The 14,447-nt window shown below is 42.2% G+C and overlaps 2 protein-coding genes across 2 annotated transcripts in view; both read right to left on the reverse strand.

The window, feature by feature from the left end:
- Nucleotides 1–861: 861 nt before the first annotated feature.
- Nucleotides 862–14,319, reverse strand: LOC309608512 (sodium channel protein type 10 subunit alpha-like). Its single transcript, XM_082348792.1, has 3 exons — nucleotides 14,300–14,319; nucleotides 2,708–2,986; nucleotides 862–1,107 (listed from the first exon to the last, which is right to left on the reverse strand). The coding sequence occupies exons 2-3, from the start codon at nucleotides 2,975–2,977 to the stop codon at nucleotides 886–888; spliced, it is 492 nt and encodes a 163-aa protein (XP_082204918.1). The 5' UTR covers nucleotides 2,978–2,986; nucleotides 14,300–14,319; the 3' UTR covers nucleotides 862–885.
- Nucleotides 6,267–14,447, reverse strand: part of SCN11A (sodium voltage-gated channel alpha subunit 11) — a 166,074-nt gene continuing 157,893 nt past the window's right edge. Inside the window, exon 33 of the mRNA XM_082348288.1 lies at nucleotides 6,267–14,382. The gene's annotated coding sequence lies outside the window, so the exon portion shown is untranslated. The remainder of the gene's footprint in view (nucleotides 14,383–14,447) is intronic.

Genomic DNA, 14,447 nt, shown 5'->3' on the forward strand with positions numbered 1-14,447 from the left:
AAAACATGTAAAGGGAAAATGTAATGTAGTGAGCTACCAGCTCACTGAGTGCTGTCCAGCAATCCAACAATCTACCCCAGAGTGCGAGGCGAGAGCTCTTTTACTAGACACCCGCTAAGAAGAGGCTGGCTACCATCTGCCAGGCAGCCGAGGCAAGGCTGGTCTTGCAAATTAACGTCCTAGAAGCCAAGGCTGAATTTGTTATTAGGAACTTCCAATTTGGACAGTCGCCAGGGAGGATCCTTGGAAATCAAGCCAAAGTCTCTTGTTTGTCCTAGTTTGGCTTGTCTTGAAAAAAAAAAAGAAAAGTTCGAGGCAGCTTCTGAAGCTACATAAAGCAATTAATTTAATACAGACATTTGACCAACGTATTTCTAACCATTACTACGTTCCTCAATGGCATGAACCTCAGACTACTGACATTTTTAACCTGCCAGTAGTTTGGGGGTAACGTGCTATAGGCAGTACCCCATTACCAGTGGGATCCCATTGAGACAATCTTCGCTCTGCCCGTTGCAGTCTGTTCTCTTTGCCTTCTCAAGAGTTGCTTTTTTGCCAAATAAGCAATCACTCTCCAGCATGGCTAGGACACAGACTATCAACCCACACCTATCGTATTTGCCCAAAGAAGCCTAGGGACCCTCTTACTGGTTATTATGTTGTGGGAAGAGCAGGCCACATATGATGAGAATGTACCTGGGTGAATCAGCAATCTCCCCTTTCCAAGTTGTGCATCCACACATGCGTCCAGACTGGTCTAGTTGAATCCCAGACCAGGTGTGGGTTGCATGAACACCTCCTCTGTCTTGGGACTGCTTTTGGGTGTTGAACACATTAAAACCACAAACTTTTTTTTTCAATTTGATGATCTCCTTGTTTTAGGATTCAATTGGAGGAAGGCTCTATTGTTAACCCCCAAAGAAGGTACGTGACACAGTGGGCACCTCCTGATTCTAACATGTGGAAGGAACAACTGTGCAAAGGATATGAGTGGACAGACACTTTGATGGCTGTTCTTCTGATCAGGTTGAAAGGACTGAATAACCACAGGGCCCGAGTGGCACTAAACCGGGAAATGGTCCTCCCTTTGTTCAGCACCATAAATGTCTAAAACAAAACACAACATAAAGCTGATTCACTTTGTTGTACAACAGAAACTAACACAACATTGTAAAGCAATTATAATCCAATAAAGATGTAAAAAAAAAAAACCACAACAGAGGGTGGATCTCCAGTGAGAAACATGCATCCTCCTCCAGCCATGAGTTTGAGCATAAGTGAGATCATCTCAGGCTCAGGAGCAAGTAGGGCTCTGGGAACCACAGGTCAACGAGAGGCAAATGGAGGGGCAGAGAGTTAGGGAGGATCAGGGGCTAAAAGCCATATCCTCACCCTTCTAGCAAGACCCCAGGCCCCGCGGCTGACTGTGCATCAAGATGGGCCTCTGAGATTGCCCAGTGAACAGGCAGTTGACCCAGGGTTGGTGAGATGAATCATGCCCAGGGAGAGGATTCTGGTAGCAGGGGGGTGAAGTTCTGGTTGCATTTAATTCCTCTTCTGATTAGTGGATCATCCCTGGTCTGTGATGGTCCTTCTGTTCTCCACCTCCTAGGTCTCCCCTTTTAAACCCTCTACTGGTTCCCTCCTCTGAGCATTTTGGGGGATAACGGCTCTTGGCAGGTGAGAGGAGAGAGAAAGTCATTCCAGTGCCTTTTTTATTTTCTCTACAAACCATATTTGAGATGGCTGATTCCTGCCCCTCCCAACCCCCAAACATGCACACACCACTTTTTCAGCTGTATAGAACATCCAAGATAAAATACAAACAGGATAATTGTCATGAAACCGTTTAAACTGGTGGTTCTCAATCTTTGATTTTAGGACCCTTTTGTACTCTTGAAGATTACTGAGGACCTTAATGATCTCTTGTTAATGTTTATACCTTTTTGCTTATACCATGTGTGTGTGTATGTATATATATGTGTGTATATATGCGTGTATATATGTTTGTACATATGTGTGTGTGTGTGAGTGTGTATATATATATATATATATACACACACACACATATATATATAATATTAGAAATAAAAGAAGATAGGACCTTTTAAAACACAGGAGTATACAAGCATACATTCCAGTAGCTGCTACACAGATGTGATCCTCCATCAATAGCCTCTATGTTAACTACTGTATGTTCACAAAAGAATGTGAGTAAAAAAGACAAATGACATCTAAGTATTACTAAGAAATAGTTTTGAACTCCTGAACCCACTAAAAGGGTTTTGGGAACCCCAGGGGTTTTGAGATCATACTTTGAAGACCACTGGTTTAAATCATCCTGATTTTGGTTCCCCTTCCCTATTCTACCCTCCCCCCAGCCTCAAGATCTCTGCTCCCCACTTGCATAGAAAGCCAACACCTCTGGAGATCTGAGGCCAGAACTCATCCAAGGGAATAGCCAACTTCCTCTGAAAACTCCACAGCAGTTGTCACTGCTTTTGAGGATTTGGATTTAATTAACCTCCACCATGAATACCATAGAGACTCAAAGAGAGTATTGAGGAGGTGAATTAGATATATTTTTCACTAACTGAGTCCAGCTGACAGCCACGTCACTCAGGGTGCAGGAGGAATCCTGGGCTGGGTGGGACAGAGGTTTCCTCTCCCAGAGCTGAGAATGGCCATTCCGGCCAGTAGCCCTTACCCGGTGTGTGCTGTAGAAGGGGTCCAGATCCTCCAGTGGCTCCCCGAACAGCTCTGCTGGGAGCTCGCCATAGAACTTGGGCAGCTGGTTGCACGCTTTCAAGTCAAGCTGGGGCCGAGGCTTCTCCTCCTGGTCCTTCTGTTTCTTGGACTTCTCTTTGGCTTTCTTTGCCTCCTGCTTAGCAGCAATTCGTTTTTCAATCTCCACCAGAGACTCTGGGGTGAATCGATGGAAGTTGGTAGTTGCCAGAGATCCAAAGGGGAATTCCATCTTCTCATTCTTCTTCAGGAAGAATTTATACTCTTATGAGAGTGGACATAACCACAGAGAGGTAACAGCCTGCCCACTGGCTCTCTCTCTCCCACCTTGCTTGCTACAACTGCTTCCCCCCCAACCCCCCACCTCTCCAGTTCCTTTCTTAACTCACACTGAGCTCCCCCAAGACCCCACTGCCCTGCAGCATTCTCGAGGGAGACTGCTTAGTTCATCTTACTCCACGTACCTCAGGGTGGTATCTATGTTGTCCATGAGCTCGTAGTCTTTGTTCCTTCATCATTTTTGTACCCCCTGCCCCCAACCAGATCCAGCCATACTGCCCTCTCTCCTCATTTCTATGACCACTGAGTAGCAGGCACTCTCCTGCATTCATCAAAGACGTTGGTTCATGATCTACTTTATCTAGGGTCTCCTCCTACTTTCTGATCACAACCTTTTATTTACTGACATTTTAAATGCTTCTCCCCCTCTCTGAACTCCATTTGGACTCCCCAGGCTGCTTTCTCTTTGTCCGTGGCTGAACACTTCTTTCCATATCCAGATCAGATCCTGTGGTCCACCATTTTGACCACTCCCTTGTCCTTATCCTAAATACGCAGCCTAGGTCAATCTAGATGAGTCTAATTCAGGTTTCTCTGAATCTGTACTGTTGAGGGGTGATGAGGAACATCAATGCCACTTAGGAATCATACGGTTTCCCTAGGCAGCAGTTTCTTCTAGTCTGATATTTCAAATACTGTTTGTCTTTCCTAACTGCTATTCCCCATTTCCCCTTCCAGTAAGACAATGACCACATTGCTTACCTCACAAAGAAAACACAGTTCCTTCAACTTCATGCCCCCAAACCTCCAACTTACCTGCAATCTACACCCTTCTATCTTCCCTCCTCCTGTCACAACCAGGAGAACATCACCCCTCATTCTGGCTAAGGCCAATCTTTTCCTTCTGTTTTGGATCTTATCCCCTCACTACCTCATTTCTCTTTCCTGACTTGTCTGCTGGTTCCCTCCTATCGGCATTTAGAGATGCTCAAGTCTCCTTCAACTTTAAAACTTTTTACTTAGTACATAGCCTGTCCAGTTCTTCCCTCTTCTCTCCTCCCATTCTCTGCTGAGTTTCATAAAGGACTCATTTCCACTCACTGTCTCTGGTTATTCTTCAGTTTTAGCAGCTTAACATCTGTGTCCACTATCTCACTAAAATGCCTCCTTGCAAGGGCAGCAGAGACCTTCTTGTGCCTAAATTCAGGGAGAACTCAGTTCTTATCTTGATGGGGTTATTGGTTATTTTGACTACTTCCTCCTTCTTGAAACACAGTCTCTCCTCAACTGCTCTGACACACTCAATCTCCTTTTCCTCACTTTCTCCCATATGTGACTATGACTCTAGGGGCTCTAAATTATGTTTTTTAAAATTCTGCATAATGATAATAATAATAATAACATCGATAGCACTGATAATAACATTTACAGAGATTCACTATATTCCAGATTCTGGATTAAGCAATTTGCATGCATTAACATATTAACCTTCACTGTACCCTATGAGGTATTATCTCTAATATATAAATGAGAAACTAGAGTGGCAAAGTTAACTTTCCCAAGATCACATAGCTAATAAGTGGCAGGACAGGTACTCTCAATCCCAGGTCTGTCTGATACCACCTCCTGAGAGCATCTCATCCATACTCATGGCTTCAGTTCTCATCTATATGCAGATGACTCCTGAGTCTTTATCTCCAGCTCTTATTATGCCCATGGGGATCAGACCCAAATTTGGCATCTCCACTTGAATGTCTACTGGGCATCTCAAACTCAACATGCCCCGAACTGTACTTATTACCATCTCTCCACCCCTTTCTAGTACCTGCCTCTCCTCTAAGACTCTCTTCCTCTGTGAATGGCCCCCAATAGCCTATTTCTGTGCTTGTCCATAACCTAGCTATCATCATGATGTCCTTTCTATTTCATTCCCACATCCAATAAGACATCCAGTGCTGTTGATTCCATCTCCTTAGTATCTTCTCTCCATGTCTCTTTAGCTTCTCCATCATACTGGTCGTTAAATCACTGTCATCCGGTGACCCCCTATGTATATTTGCTTCCCCTTTAGTCCTTTTTCATCTGTTCTCCAACTGTAACCAAATGATCTTTCTAAAATGCAAATCTGGTTATATTATATTCTTATTTAAAATCCTTCTAAAGCTCCCCACAGCCCTCAAGATAACCCAAACTGTGTGCTTACCTCTCCAGCACTGTTTACCAGGCATACCATTTTTTTTAGTTTCTCCTTGAGTCTGACCAATTCTTTTTCATTTTAAGACCTTTCCATGTTCTATTTCCTTTGCCTGAAATTACTCCCTCACCTTGCTTTGCCTGATTAATCCCCTCTCATTCTTTAACTGTTGGTTTTCAGATAACTCCTCCATTTCTGACCCCATATGAAGTCTCTGTTAGGCCTCCCATTTTGTGCTGCTGTAACTCACTGTAACGTTTTCTCTATAAACCTCTGATTTGTAATTGCTGTTTTCTTTTCTACTTCTCTCACTAAATTGTAAGCTCAGTGAGGGAACACATTTATCCTGTTCAGCACTGATTCTCCAGGCCATAGCATAATGTCTGGCATTTAGTAAATACTCAGCAGATACTTGTTAAATGAATAGTGGTTTTGAGTTTTAGAAAAACAGGGAAGAGAAAGCACTGGTACTTGAATTGTGAGACCAGGGTGGGCAGAAACTGACCATATTCCAAGTTACTGGGGGAAAAATGTGGTTTCTGTTCACTAACAACTTAAGGCCAGTGTTCCTAAAATCCACCCTGATTTGGATAAAATTTGTTCTTCAAGGTGGAAGAAGAACAGTGAGAGCTGAAACCTGGAGGTCTATGGGGGTGAAGAGGTGTTGAACATTACAGTGATGCTATAGCCAGAAAAGAAGAAGAACAAACTCCGTCAGTGTCATAGAAGAGCAGGAAAAGAAGTTTTAAGAACTGCTGAGCCTTATGCTAGGGGTGGGAATGGTTTTAGTCATGGGGATTCAGGGGGAGCATGAGTAAGTACCATGGAGTGGAAAGGAGGTGACTAGATTGCTTGATTTGCTGAAAGAGAGTGGTTGGGTATGGGTGTAACTACAAACATGATTAAACTAGTTATGAGGGCTACCCAAAAAGTAGAACCATGATAATAAGCTGCTTCAGGTTCTGCTTCCATGACTTGGATGCCTGGTGGAACAGCAAGCATATTATCAGGATGTCACTAGGACTGAGCATGTGGTTGGACATTTCATGGGTGGATTGTGAATGTGACTAAGCTGGTGCTGAGAAACAGTAACCAAGCCATTGACACATCTGAGTGAAACTGTGTTGTGCATGGTGCTGAGAGTGTGGTTAGGCTCTTTAGTTAGTGTAATGAGCAACCTAGCTAGCTTTAGCACTAAGGATATATGCTAATGGGAATATGGAATTAACTGTCCCTGTTTTGAGGGATGTGGCCATATTAGTGAAGACTTAGAGCAGTCCCTAAAGTGTCAGCATTTTAGATAGTTGATGATACTGATATGTGTCTATCTGAGCTGTCCATTGCCCTGAAAATTTTAATTGTTAGGCATCTTATTGGAGCAACAGGGAAACTGGACATGTGAGTAAGCTATCCAGAGAAGAGATAGAATTTGAAGTAGTGATGCCACTGGGAAAGTGCAATAAGCTGTTTCTGGTGATGAAAGTGAGACCACATTATCCATGCTCCTGCCCAGTAGTCAGAGATTGAGCCTCAGCTATCTGGGACAACAGAAAAATATCACTGAGTTGTCTTTGAAGTTGAATAGTCCTGAGTTGTCCCTGGTGCTAAAGGAATGGGGCTATGGGAATCTTTGCTGAGTATAATTTACCTCCGAATGATTCAGAGATAATAGCTAGCTGATCTGTTGTCCAGGGATGGAGTACAACAAAAAGTATTTACAGTGTGGAGAAAACGACATACACCATCAGTCGTTGCTGAAAGAGCAAGGCAAGGCCTAGTATGCCCTTGAGCTGTCCATGGTGCTGAACAAGAACTGTGGGGATGGGTGAGAACTGAGTGGGAATGGCTTTCTACCAGGCTTGGTGAGTAACTGCTGTAGGGCTCAATGAGTGTGTCAGGCTATAGTGCTGAGAACAATCAAATTCCTGTGGGAGATAAAGTGGAAGAAAGGAGTAATTCAGGGAAGAAAGAAATGTGAAAGTTTGGGAGAAAGTGCCTAACAAACATATAATCAAAACATCTCTGCCCAACAGAACAGAGATCCAAACGAAGCTGAAGAGGAGAAAAATATTCTTTTCTTAAGGGTCTTTGTCTCACAACCCCAACCCATTGAAAACAGAATCAGAATGAAGGAAAATGTTTTTGTCAGTAAGGAAGAAATCAAGTTCCTCATCGCCTGATCTGGAGTGTTATGGACCCAGAAACTCAGGATGGTGGATTGAGTCAGTTCTAGAGACTTCAAGTTATAATTAGTCAAACAAAAACAAAACAGAGAGGTAGTGTGGTTTTGTTAAAATAGCATTGGAATTGGAGAGAGGAAGCTTGGGTTCTGACACTAACTAGGTTTTTTTGAATTGTCTTACCCTCATTTCTATGATTTGTGAACTGGAGATGCTAACATCTGCCCTGCTAATCTGACACTGTTGTTGGGAGAATCGAGTAATGTATGTGAAAGCATTTTGTAAGCTAAGTGCTGTGCAAAGGCACAATGTAACTTAAAAATTTCCCATTACACATGTGAGTTAATAGCCAATAGCCATATAGTCTATTTCAATGCCACACCACTAGTTCTCAGCATACAAACTAAATAAACATTTGAGATCATTTACAATTAAACACATTAAAAACTCATAATGTTTCCACTTTATTTCTCCATCCCCCACCTTTAGTGTATGAATACTTTTGAATATGGTTCAGCTGCCCAAAATAAAAGTGTTTATTTAATGAGATAATACAAATTACAGTATACTCAAGAATTTGAAGGGAATTCATGCTGTGGATAAGAGTTTTTATTAAAAACATATAGAATCTTTCTTCTTTCTCCTACTCCTATTACCCTCCCCAACAGAATTCCTATCCTCTTCAACAGGTCCCTATCAGAGTATATCATTAACAGACCTTCAGAATTCTTCGGTGAGGGAGGCTGACAAGCACTGTGAGTTCCTATAGTTTTTAAAACATGACCAGGTATATTTAAGTAAGCTAGAGATTTCATGAGTGCTGGTGTCTTATGAATCTGGAAGTAATGCCATGGCTTTGACTCATTTTGAGGGTGATCTTGTGAGGAAACTAAGGTTTTGTCTAGTTAAGGACAGGTTGACTTTGCAGTAAGAAACATCAGAATTGGGTTTGATCATGCACCTGGCAGAAGTATTTCTCCCTGACATGACTGATGTGTTCAGTTTCCTTCTGGATGCAACTCCTGGAGGAATAAGAGGATTGCCTTTCATATTTATTTTGCTTCTTGACTCTCTAGGGAATGAGGCAACAGATCTGTGTTCTCTTGGCTACAGTCAAGTACGAACATGGCCTTGTGCCTTTAAGTTTCAGAGGTTCTCTTCAAACTGCCATAGCCTGGAAGTGTTCAGCTGAGCTGCTGGAGGTTGCAGGGTGAGTCAGGAAGACTTAGCTCTTTCTCATTTTGTCAAATATTCAGAAATTCTTCCATTCTCAGTAATTGCTAAAGGCTTAATGTGCATTTAGCTCTTTGAGGTGTTGTGGAAGATGAGGTGGTGCAGAGGAAAGAGCACTGGGCCAAAAGTTAGAAGACTGGAACTGCAGCCATAGGTCTATAATAAACCTTGCTCAGTCATTGCGTATTATCTTTCTCTGGATTTCAGTTTTCTCACCTGTACAATGAGGGAATTGGTCTAGGTATACACTGAGGCCCTTCCATCTTGACAAAAAGCCATGTTTCTTGCTCTGGGGGCCTTTGAGACTTCTCAGGGAGAAAAGAATCTTAACAATTAGGAAATAATTGGAAAAAAATAAGGGCTAAATTATGTGGTTCTGACCATGGAGTTTTTAAGCCATAAAGACAAGTGCCTGAAGGTTTTGAAGAAGAGCAGGACCAACCTAGATGAGAGAAACTGGTGAAGGCTTACTGTTTTTAGAGTGTTTTTATGACTGTATGTGTCATAATATGAATGTCACATACTCTAGCTGGGAGAGGCACAAGTGCACTGTGGGCTAAGAGACCCACAAATTCACACCCAGGCTGATGGCTCCCACTGGAGCATTTTCTCTCTTTGTCTGGCCTTGGTTGAACACCTCCTGAAAGCAGTGGCACCTATATGAGGCCCCTTTCTATGAGGCAATTCTATGGCTGTTAATCTTCTTCTTAAACATTAATTATTTTAGAGTCAAACATGTTTCTCATGAATAAAAATCCCCCTTTTTCTTTGCTAGGTTTCTAAAGAAAATATATGCAAATTCTGACAGGTAGAAATGGGTTTTGGACAAGTTTCTAAGGCAAGAGCACTGTGAATATTATGTAAATGCCAACCAATATAATGTAGCCCATCAGTTTATTCCAGGGAAGCAAAAGGTACTCAGAAAGTCTGGTGCTGCTGCGTGGCTATTGGCATTGAAGGAATCTTTTTTCCACAAATCACATTCTGATTTGGTTCTCAAATTCTGCTTTCAAATGGCAAATTCTGACAAAAATAGTGTGTCTCCTTTTAGGCCACTGATTAAATGTCACTTCCTCAGGGAGGCCTTCCTTGATCTTGCCTTTCTAAATTAGGTACCTTCAAGATGATGTTCCAAAGAATCCTTTCCTTTCCTGACACTTATCACAGTTTATAATTAAATTTATTTGTGTGTTTGTTTAATACCTGTCTGCCTCAGTCAACTGTAAGTCCTGTGAGGGCAGAAACAAATTTATTCTGTCCAGAGCTCTGTGGCCCCCAGTGCCTGGCACAGTGTAAAGCATGAAGTACTGTCACTGGGTAAAAATGGGGTCTCAGTGAAACTGTCACATTTTAAAACCTATATGGCGCATGCTTAGTGTTTCAGATCTTTAAAATGCACTATGTGATTTCATCTAATATTTGATTTCTCTAAAATTTTTTAACACATTTTTACCTCTCCCTCAATATAATGAAATATTTTCCATTGGTTAAGAAACCGGTATGTAGAGAGGCAACGTGTAATGGTTAAGTTCTTGGATTCTGGAGCCAGACTATCTGGGTTTAAATCCCTACTCTACAAAATTACTAGCTGTGGGACCTTGGGAAGTTTATTTAACTCCTCTCTCCTCAGTTTTCTTATCTATAAAGCAGGCATAATAAGAGCACTAAGAGGTTATCACGAGAATTAAATAAGTGCTTAGAACAACGCTTATCTATAGTGCTTAGAGCAATGACTAGAACATATATTAAGGAAACATATATTAAGTTTGCTGTTAACATTAGTATTCCCCAAGGGAACATAATTATTAAGTAGTTGACCCAGAAGTGCTACCCAATCCATCTGATTTCACATCAAACCATATAATCTCCCTGAAGGACAACGGTCTCTAGACGACAGGTAAAGACTCTGACACCCAGGTGGATAATGGATCTTGCCCAAGTCCTCCAACTAGAAAGAGGCAGAGCTGGGACAACAACCCAGATATCCATCAATCATGATGTCAGTTTCCCCAGGATTCCCTTTATCCTGCCCTCATACTGATGTTCCACAGAGCCAGAACTGGAATAGATGGGAGCAGGAGATATAGTGCAGTGTCTGGATGAGCACTGAACCAGTGGGCCAACCAGGACATTCCAAGCTGACCCCATTATTAACCCATTTCTACAGATAAGGCACTGAAGCCTTGAGGCTGACATAGCCAAGGTCAGAGCCTACTGGTGACCTAAGTCATTATTCTTATCTGTTCTGTCCAGAAGGTGAAGAATAAAAATATTAACACTGATTCTTTGGGGGGATTATTTTTGATGATTTCTTTAAAATGGAGGGGTAATATATACATACACAAAGTAAATAAGAGGCACTCATCTTAACTTTACAGTTTGATGCTTTTTTTTAAACATATGCAAACACCTGTGTAACTAGTACCAAAACCAAGATATACACATTTCCTGCACCCCAGAAGACTCCCCCGTGTAACCACTACTCTGACTTCTGTCATCAGAGTTGGCACTTTCTAGGTTTCTCTGATTCTTTGCCTTTGTCTCCTTGCTGCACCCCTCCCTCCTCTGTGCACAGTAAACCCCCCTTCTCCATCTATCTAAAGCCCACCCACTATTCAAGGCCTTCCTCTGCCTGAAGCATCCCTAATTTGTCCTGCCTGTCAGCTCTGTGAGCCCCTCAAACAAAAATAATAGTAATAATAATAATAATAATAATGCCACGACTCACTCCATCTCCTTTTCCCTAGGACTGTGTCTAATGTAAGGTCAAGCTCACATCTGCTGTTGCATCCATGCTGGGCTTTGAGTGCCTTGGCCCCTCCCTACAGAATGTGAACAAAGCATCTCCAAGAGGGCTCCCCTCTTGTCACCTAGAAGCCAGTCAGTGCCACGTGGCAGGGGGAATACCTCACAACATGGGTCCCTGCTTCTTGTGCCAGTAACCAGCTATGTGACCTTAAATAATGGGTGGGCTTTAAGAATAAGTCACTAAAACTGAAATTCCAGGTCTCAGTTTCTTTATAAAATGAGGGCATTGGACTAAATAATACTAGGAATAGTAGCTAATAGGCTGGGCTAAGTCCTTTATACATACCACTGTTTAAAATTCTCAATCATCTTGTGAAATAGGTATTATTATGGCCATTTCAAGGTTGAGGAAACAAAAGGAAGGGGGAGAGTTGCCTGATGTGCTAATAAATAGCAAAGCTGGGACGCTACCCAAGGTCCAGCTCCGTCGACAGGCCTGTGCTCTTAGCCACTGTTCTCTCTACCTGCCTGTGGTCACTGTGACCTCTTCCTGCTCTTCTGATCCAGTTCATGAAACATGACTCTAGTCCTCTCTGGAGCACCAGGGGAAAGCATGACAATGAATAGCAAGGAAAGAAGAGTGACCATGGGGGTCTAATGAGGAAGATGGACCACAGTGACATCTTGCCCAAGGACAAAGAGTTCTAAGCTCCCAGAATTAATACCAGCAGGCAAGGGAGAGAACACATTTGCTTGAAGCAGGAAGGTGAGAAAAGGTGCTATTGTATTTGAATCTTCTTCCCATATGATCCAGAACCCCAAGCCATGACTTTTATTCAGGAAGCCCTTACTGAGCTGTTAGTGTGTACAAAGTTGTGATGGCGGTATACAAATCAAGGATGCTGAGATCCTGCCATTCAGAAACTCACACTCTGGTGGGTGCTGTAATAGGGGACATACACCATACAAAGAAACATAAATGAAACAGTGAGGCAGAAGCAGAGAAGGGGAAAGAGGGCCTTAGGGGAGAATGAGGTCTATCTAGGACTTTGAAGGACAGGTAAGATCTGGGCAGGAAGTGATTATGCCGAAAGGGCAAGCCCTCTAATGAGCAATGTACCAGAAAGGGCACAGCAATTGCAGAGGAGGAAGGGATATTGTTTCTTTCATGGGCCCAGGAGGCATGGACTCCAAGCTCATGGTATTGGTTTGTATGTGGGACCCAGGACAGGTCTGTTCTGGGATGGAGCGGGTGCTAATGGGAACCATGGGGCTGCTGCTCATAAAAAAGCTGATGTCTCAGGAGCCTTTTTGCGTGATTGGGCTCTGACACAAGGGAATGCATGCCCAGAGTCAGTGATCCGTGTTTTTTCTCCTCCTAGAACAGCATTTCTTTGTCAATATTTGTTTGTGAAAGACTCTTTATCCACCATTTACCATTACAGACCCTTTCTTTTTCCATTTCCTTCTGATGATGATTTTCTTAAAACCATCCTTGCAAAGATCCACTTTTATGCCTGGGGCAAAAAAAAAATGCTGATGTTTCACAATAAATGCTTGTTCATTACTATTATTATTATCATCATTATTACTATTATCACCATTATTTGATTGCTAAGTGAGTGCATAGGGAATCCGTAAACTACTTTTTAAGACCACTCTAAAATCCTCCTAGCATTTGAAACCAACTTTCTGCTATTTCAAAACAAATTCTTCCATCAAACTGAATGCAATTCATTTCGCGCCGTCATTTTCTCCTTCCTCCCATGCCATGCAGCTGGAAAGCTCAACCTTTAGGCTGCTGTTACTCAAAATACATATGTGGGATTGCTTCTACCTGCTGCATTTTGCAAGTCCAGGAAAGCCAACTCAAACTACATTTTACAATCATAGCAGACTTTTCTCTCTTTTTCTGGCACTGATCCAATCAGGTAATCTCAAAGAGCAAATCATGATCAAGAATCAAATGTACACTAAGTGCCCTTGAACTATGGGAGGAAAAAAAGCCAAAGAAAGCCAGAACCATAGAAACTTCTAAATGGGTCATTCTTCTGGATTGCAGATTCGGGGCTAAAAACGAAGTAGAGGTGGCTTTGGTTCGACCTGTTGTCAGCTTTCTGAACATGTATGAATTCTCCCTGAAGCTTGGAAAACACTCTTGGTCACCTGGATTTGTCTTTTTTCACCACAATCTTAAAACAAGCATTCCTCAACCTTGTTGCCTATCAGAATGTTCTGGAGAGCATTGAAAAAATTATAGATTCTTAGCAATCACCCCTAGACCTTCAGATTCAGTAGGCCTTGAGTGGGTCCCAGGAATCCACTTCTAAAAAGTTCTCCCGGTTATTCTGACTTGTGACCAAGAGTGGAAACCACTGCTTTTAACCTTACTCGTATTTCTCTAACAAGAGGACTTGTTGCCTAAAGTTTGAGGCAAAGCTTATCTCTGAAGGAGTGTATCACCTCCTACCCAAAGACCATGCATTCTCTGCTTTCTATGTCCATTCTTATTTAAATTTTCATCAATACTACTAGGATATTTGTCCTCTGTTACCACAGCTTTGGTAAAATTTCTGAAATTACACTGGCTAATAAAACATCTCTTTATATCAATATGACTCTCTGAAGAGCATAAGCTTGACATTAATGTGGCATATATATTTGATAGTTTTTGGATTTAGCCGTATTTTTTCCCTAATTCTTCAGAGGAAGGGAAGCAGTGGAGTCTTCTACACAAACAGATTAATTGTAACTATTTTCTAAGAACTATGGGTGTTTGGGGAAGGTCATGTATTCAAACAGCCTACAAAACATGCTTCATTTTTGGATCATGGACAAAACCTGTAATTCTTCCCATATCACCCCAAACAAATCTTTATACCATTAGCCAGAGACAGGCCCCCGAGTCCCACAGTCATACCTTTGCTGCTCAATCTTGACTGTCTTCTAGGTGAGAGGTCGCCTCTTCTACCCCAGATCGCCTCCACTGGAAACCATGAGCTCCTGGAACATATGTTCAGCTTAACATCAAGCATGGTAAGAAGACACTGACCAACGTCTGTTCTGCC

Source organism: Balaenoptera borealis, assembly GCF_965194805.1.
Source record: "Balaenoptera borealis genome assembly, chromosome: 12".
NCBI classification, from domain to species: Eukaryota; Metazoa; Chordata; class Mammalia; order Artiodactyla; family Balaenopteridae; genus Balaenoptera; species Balaenoptera borealis.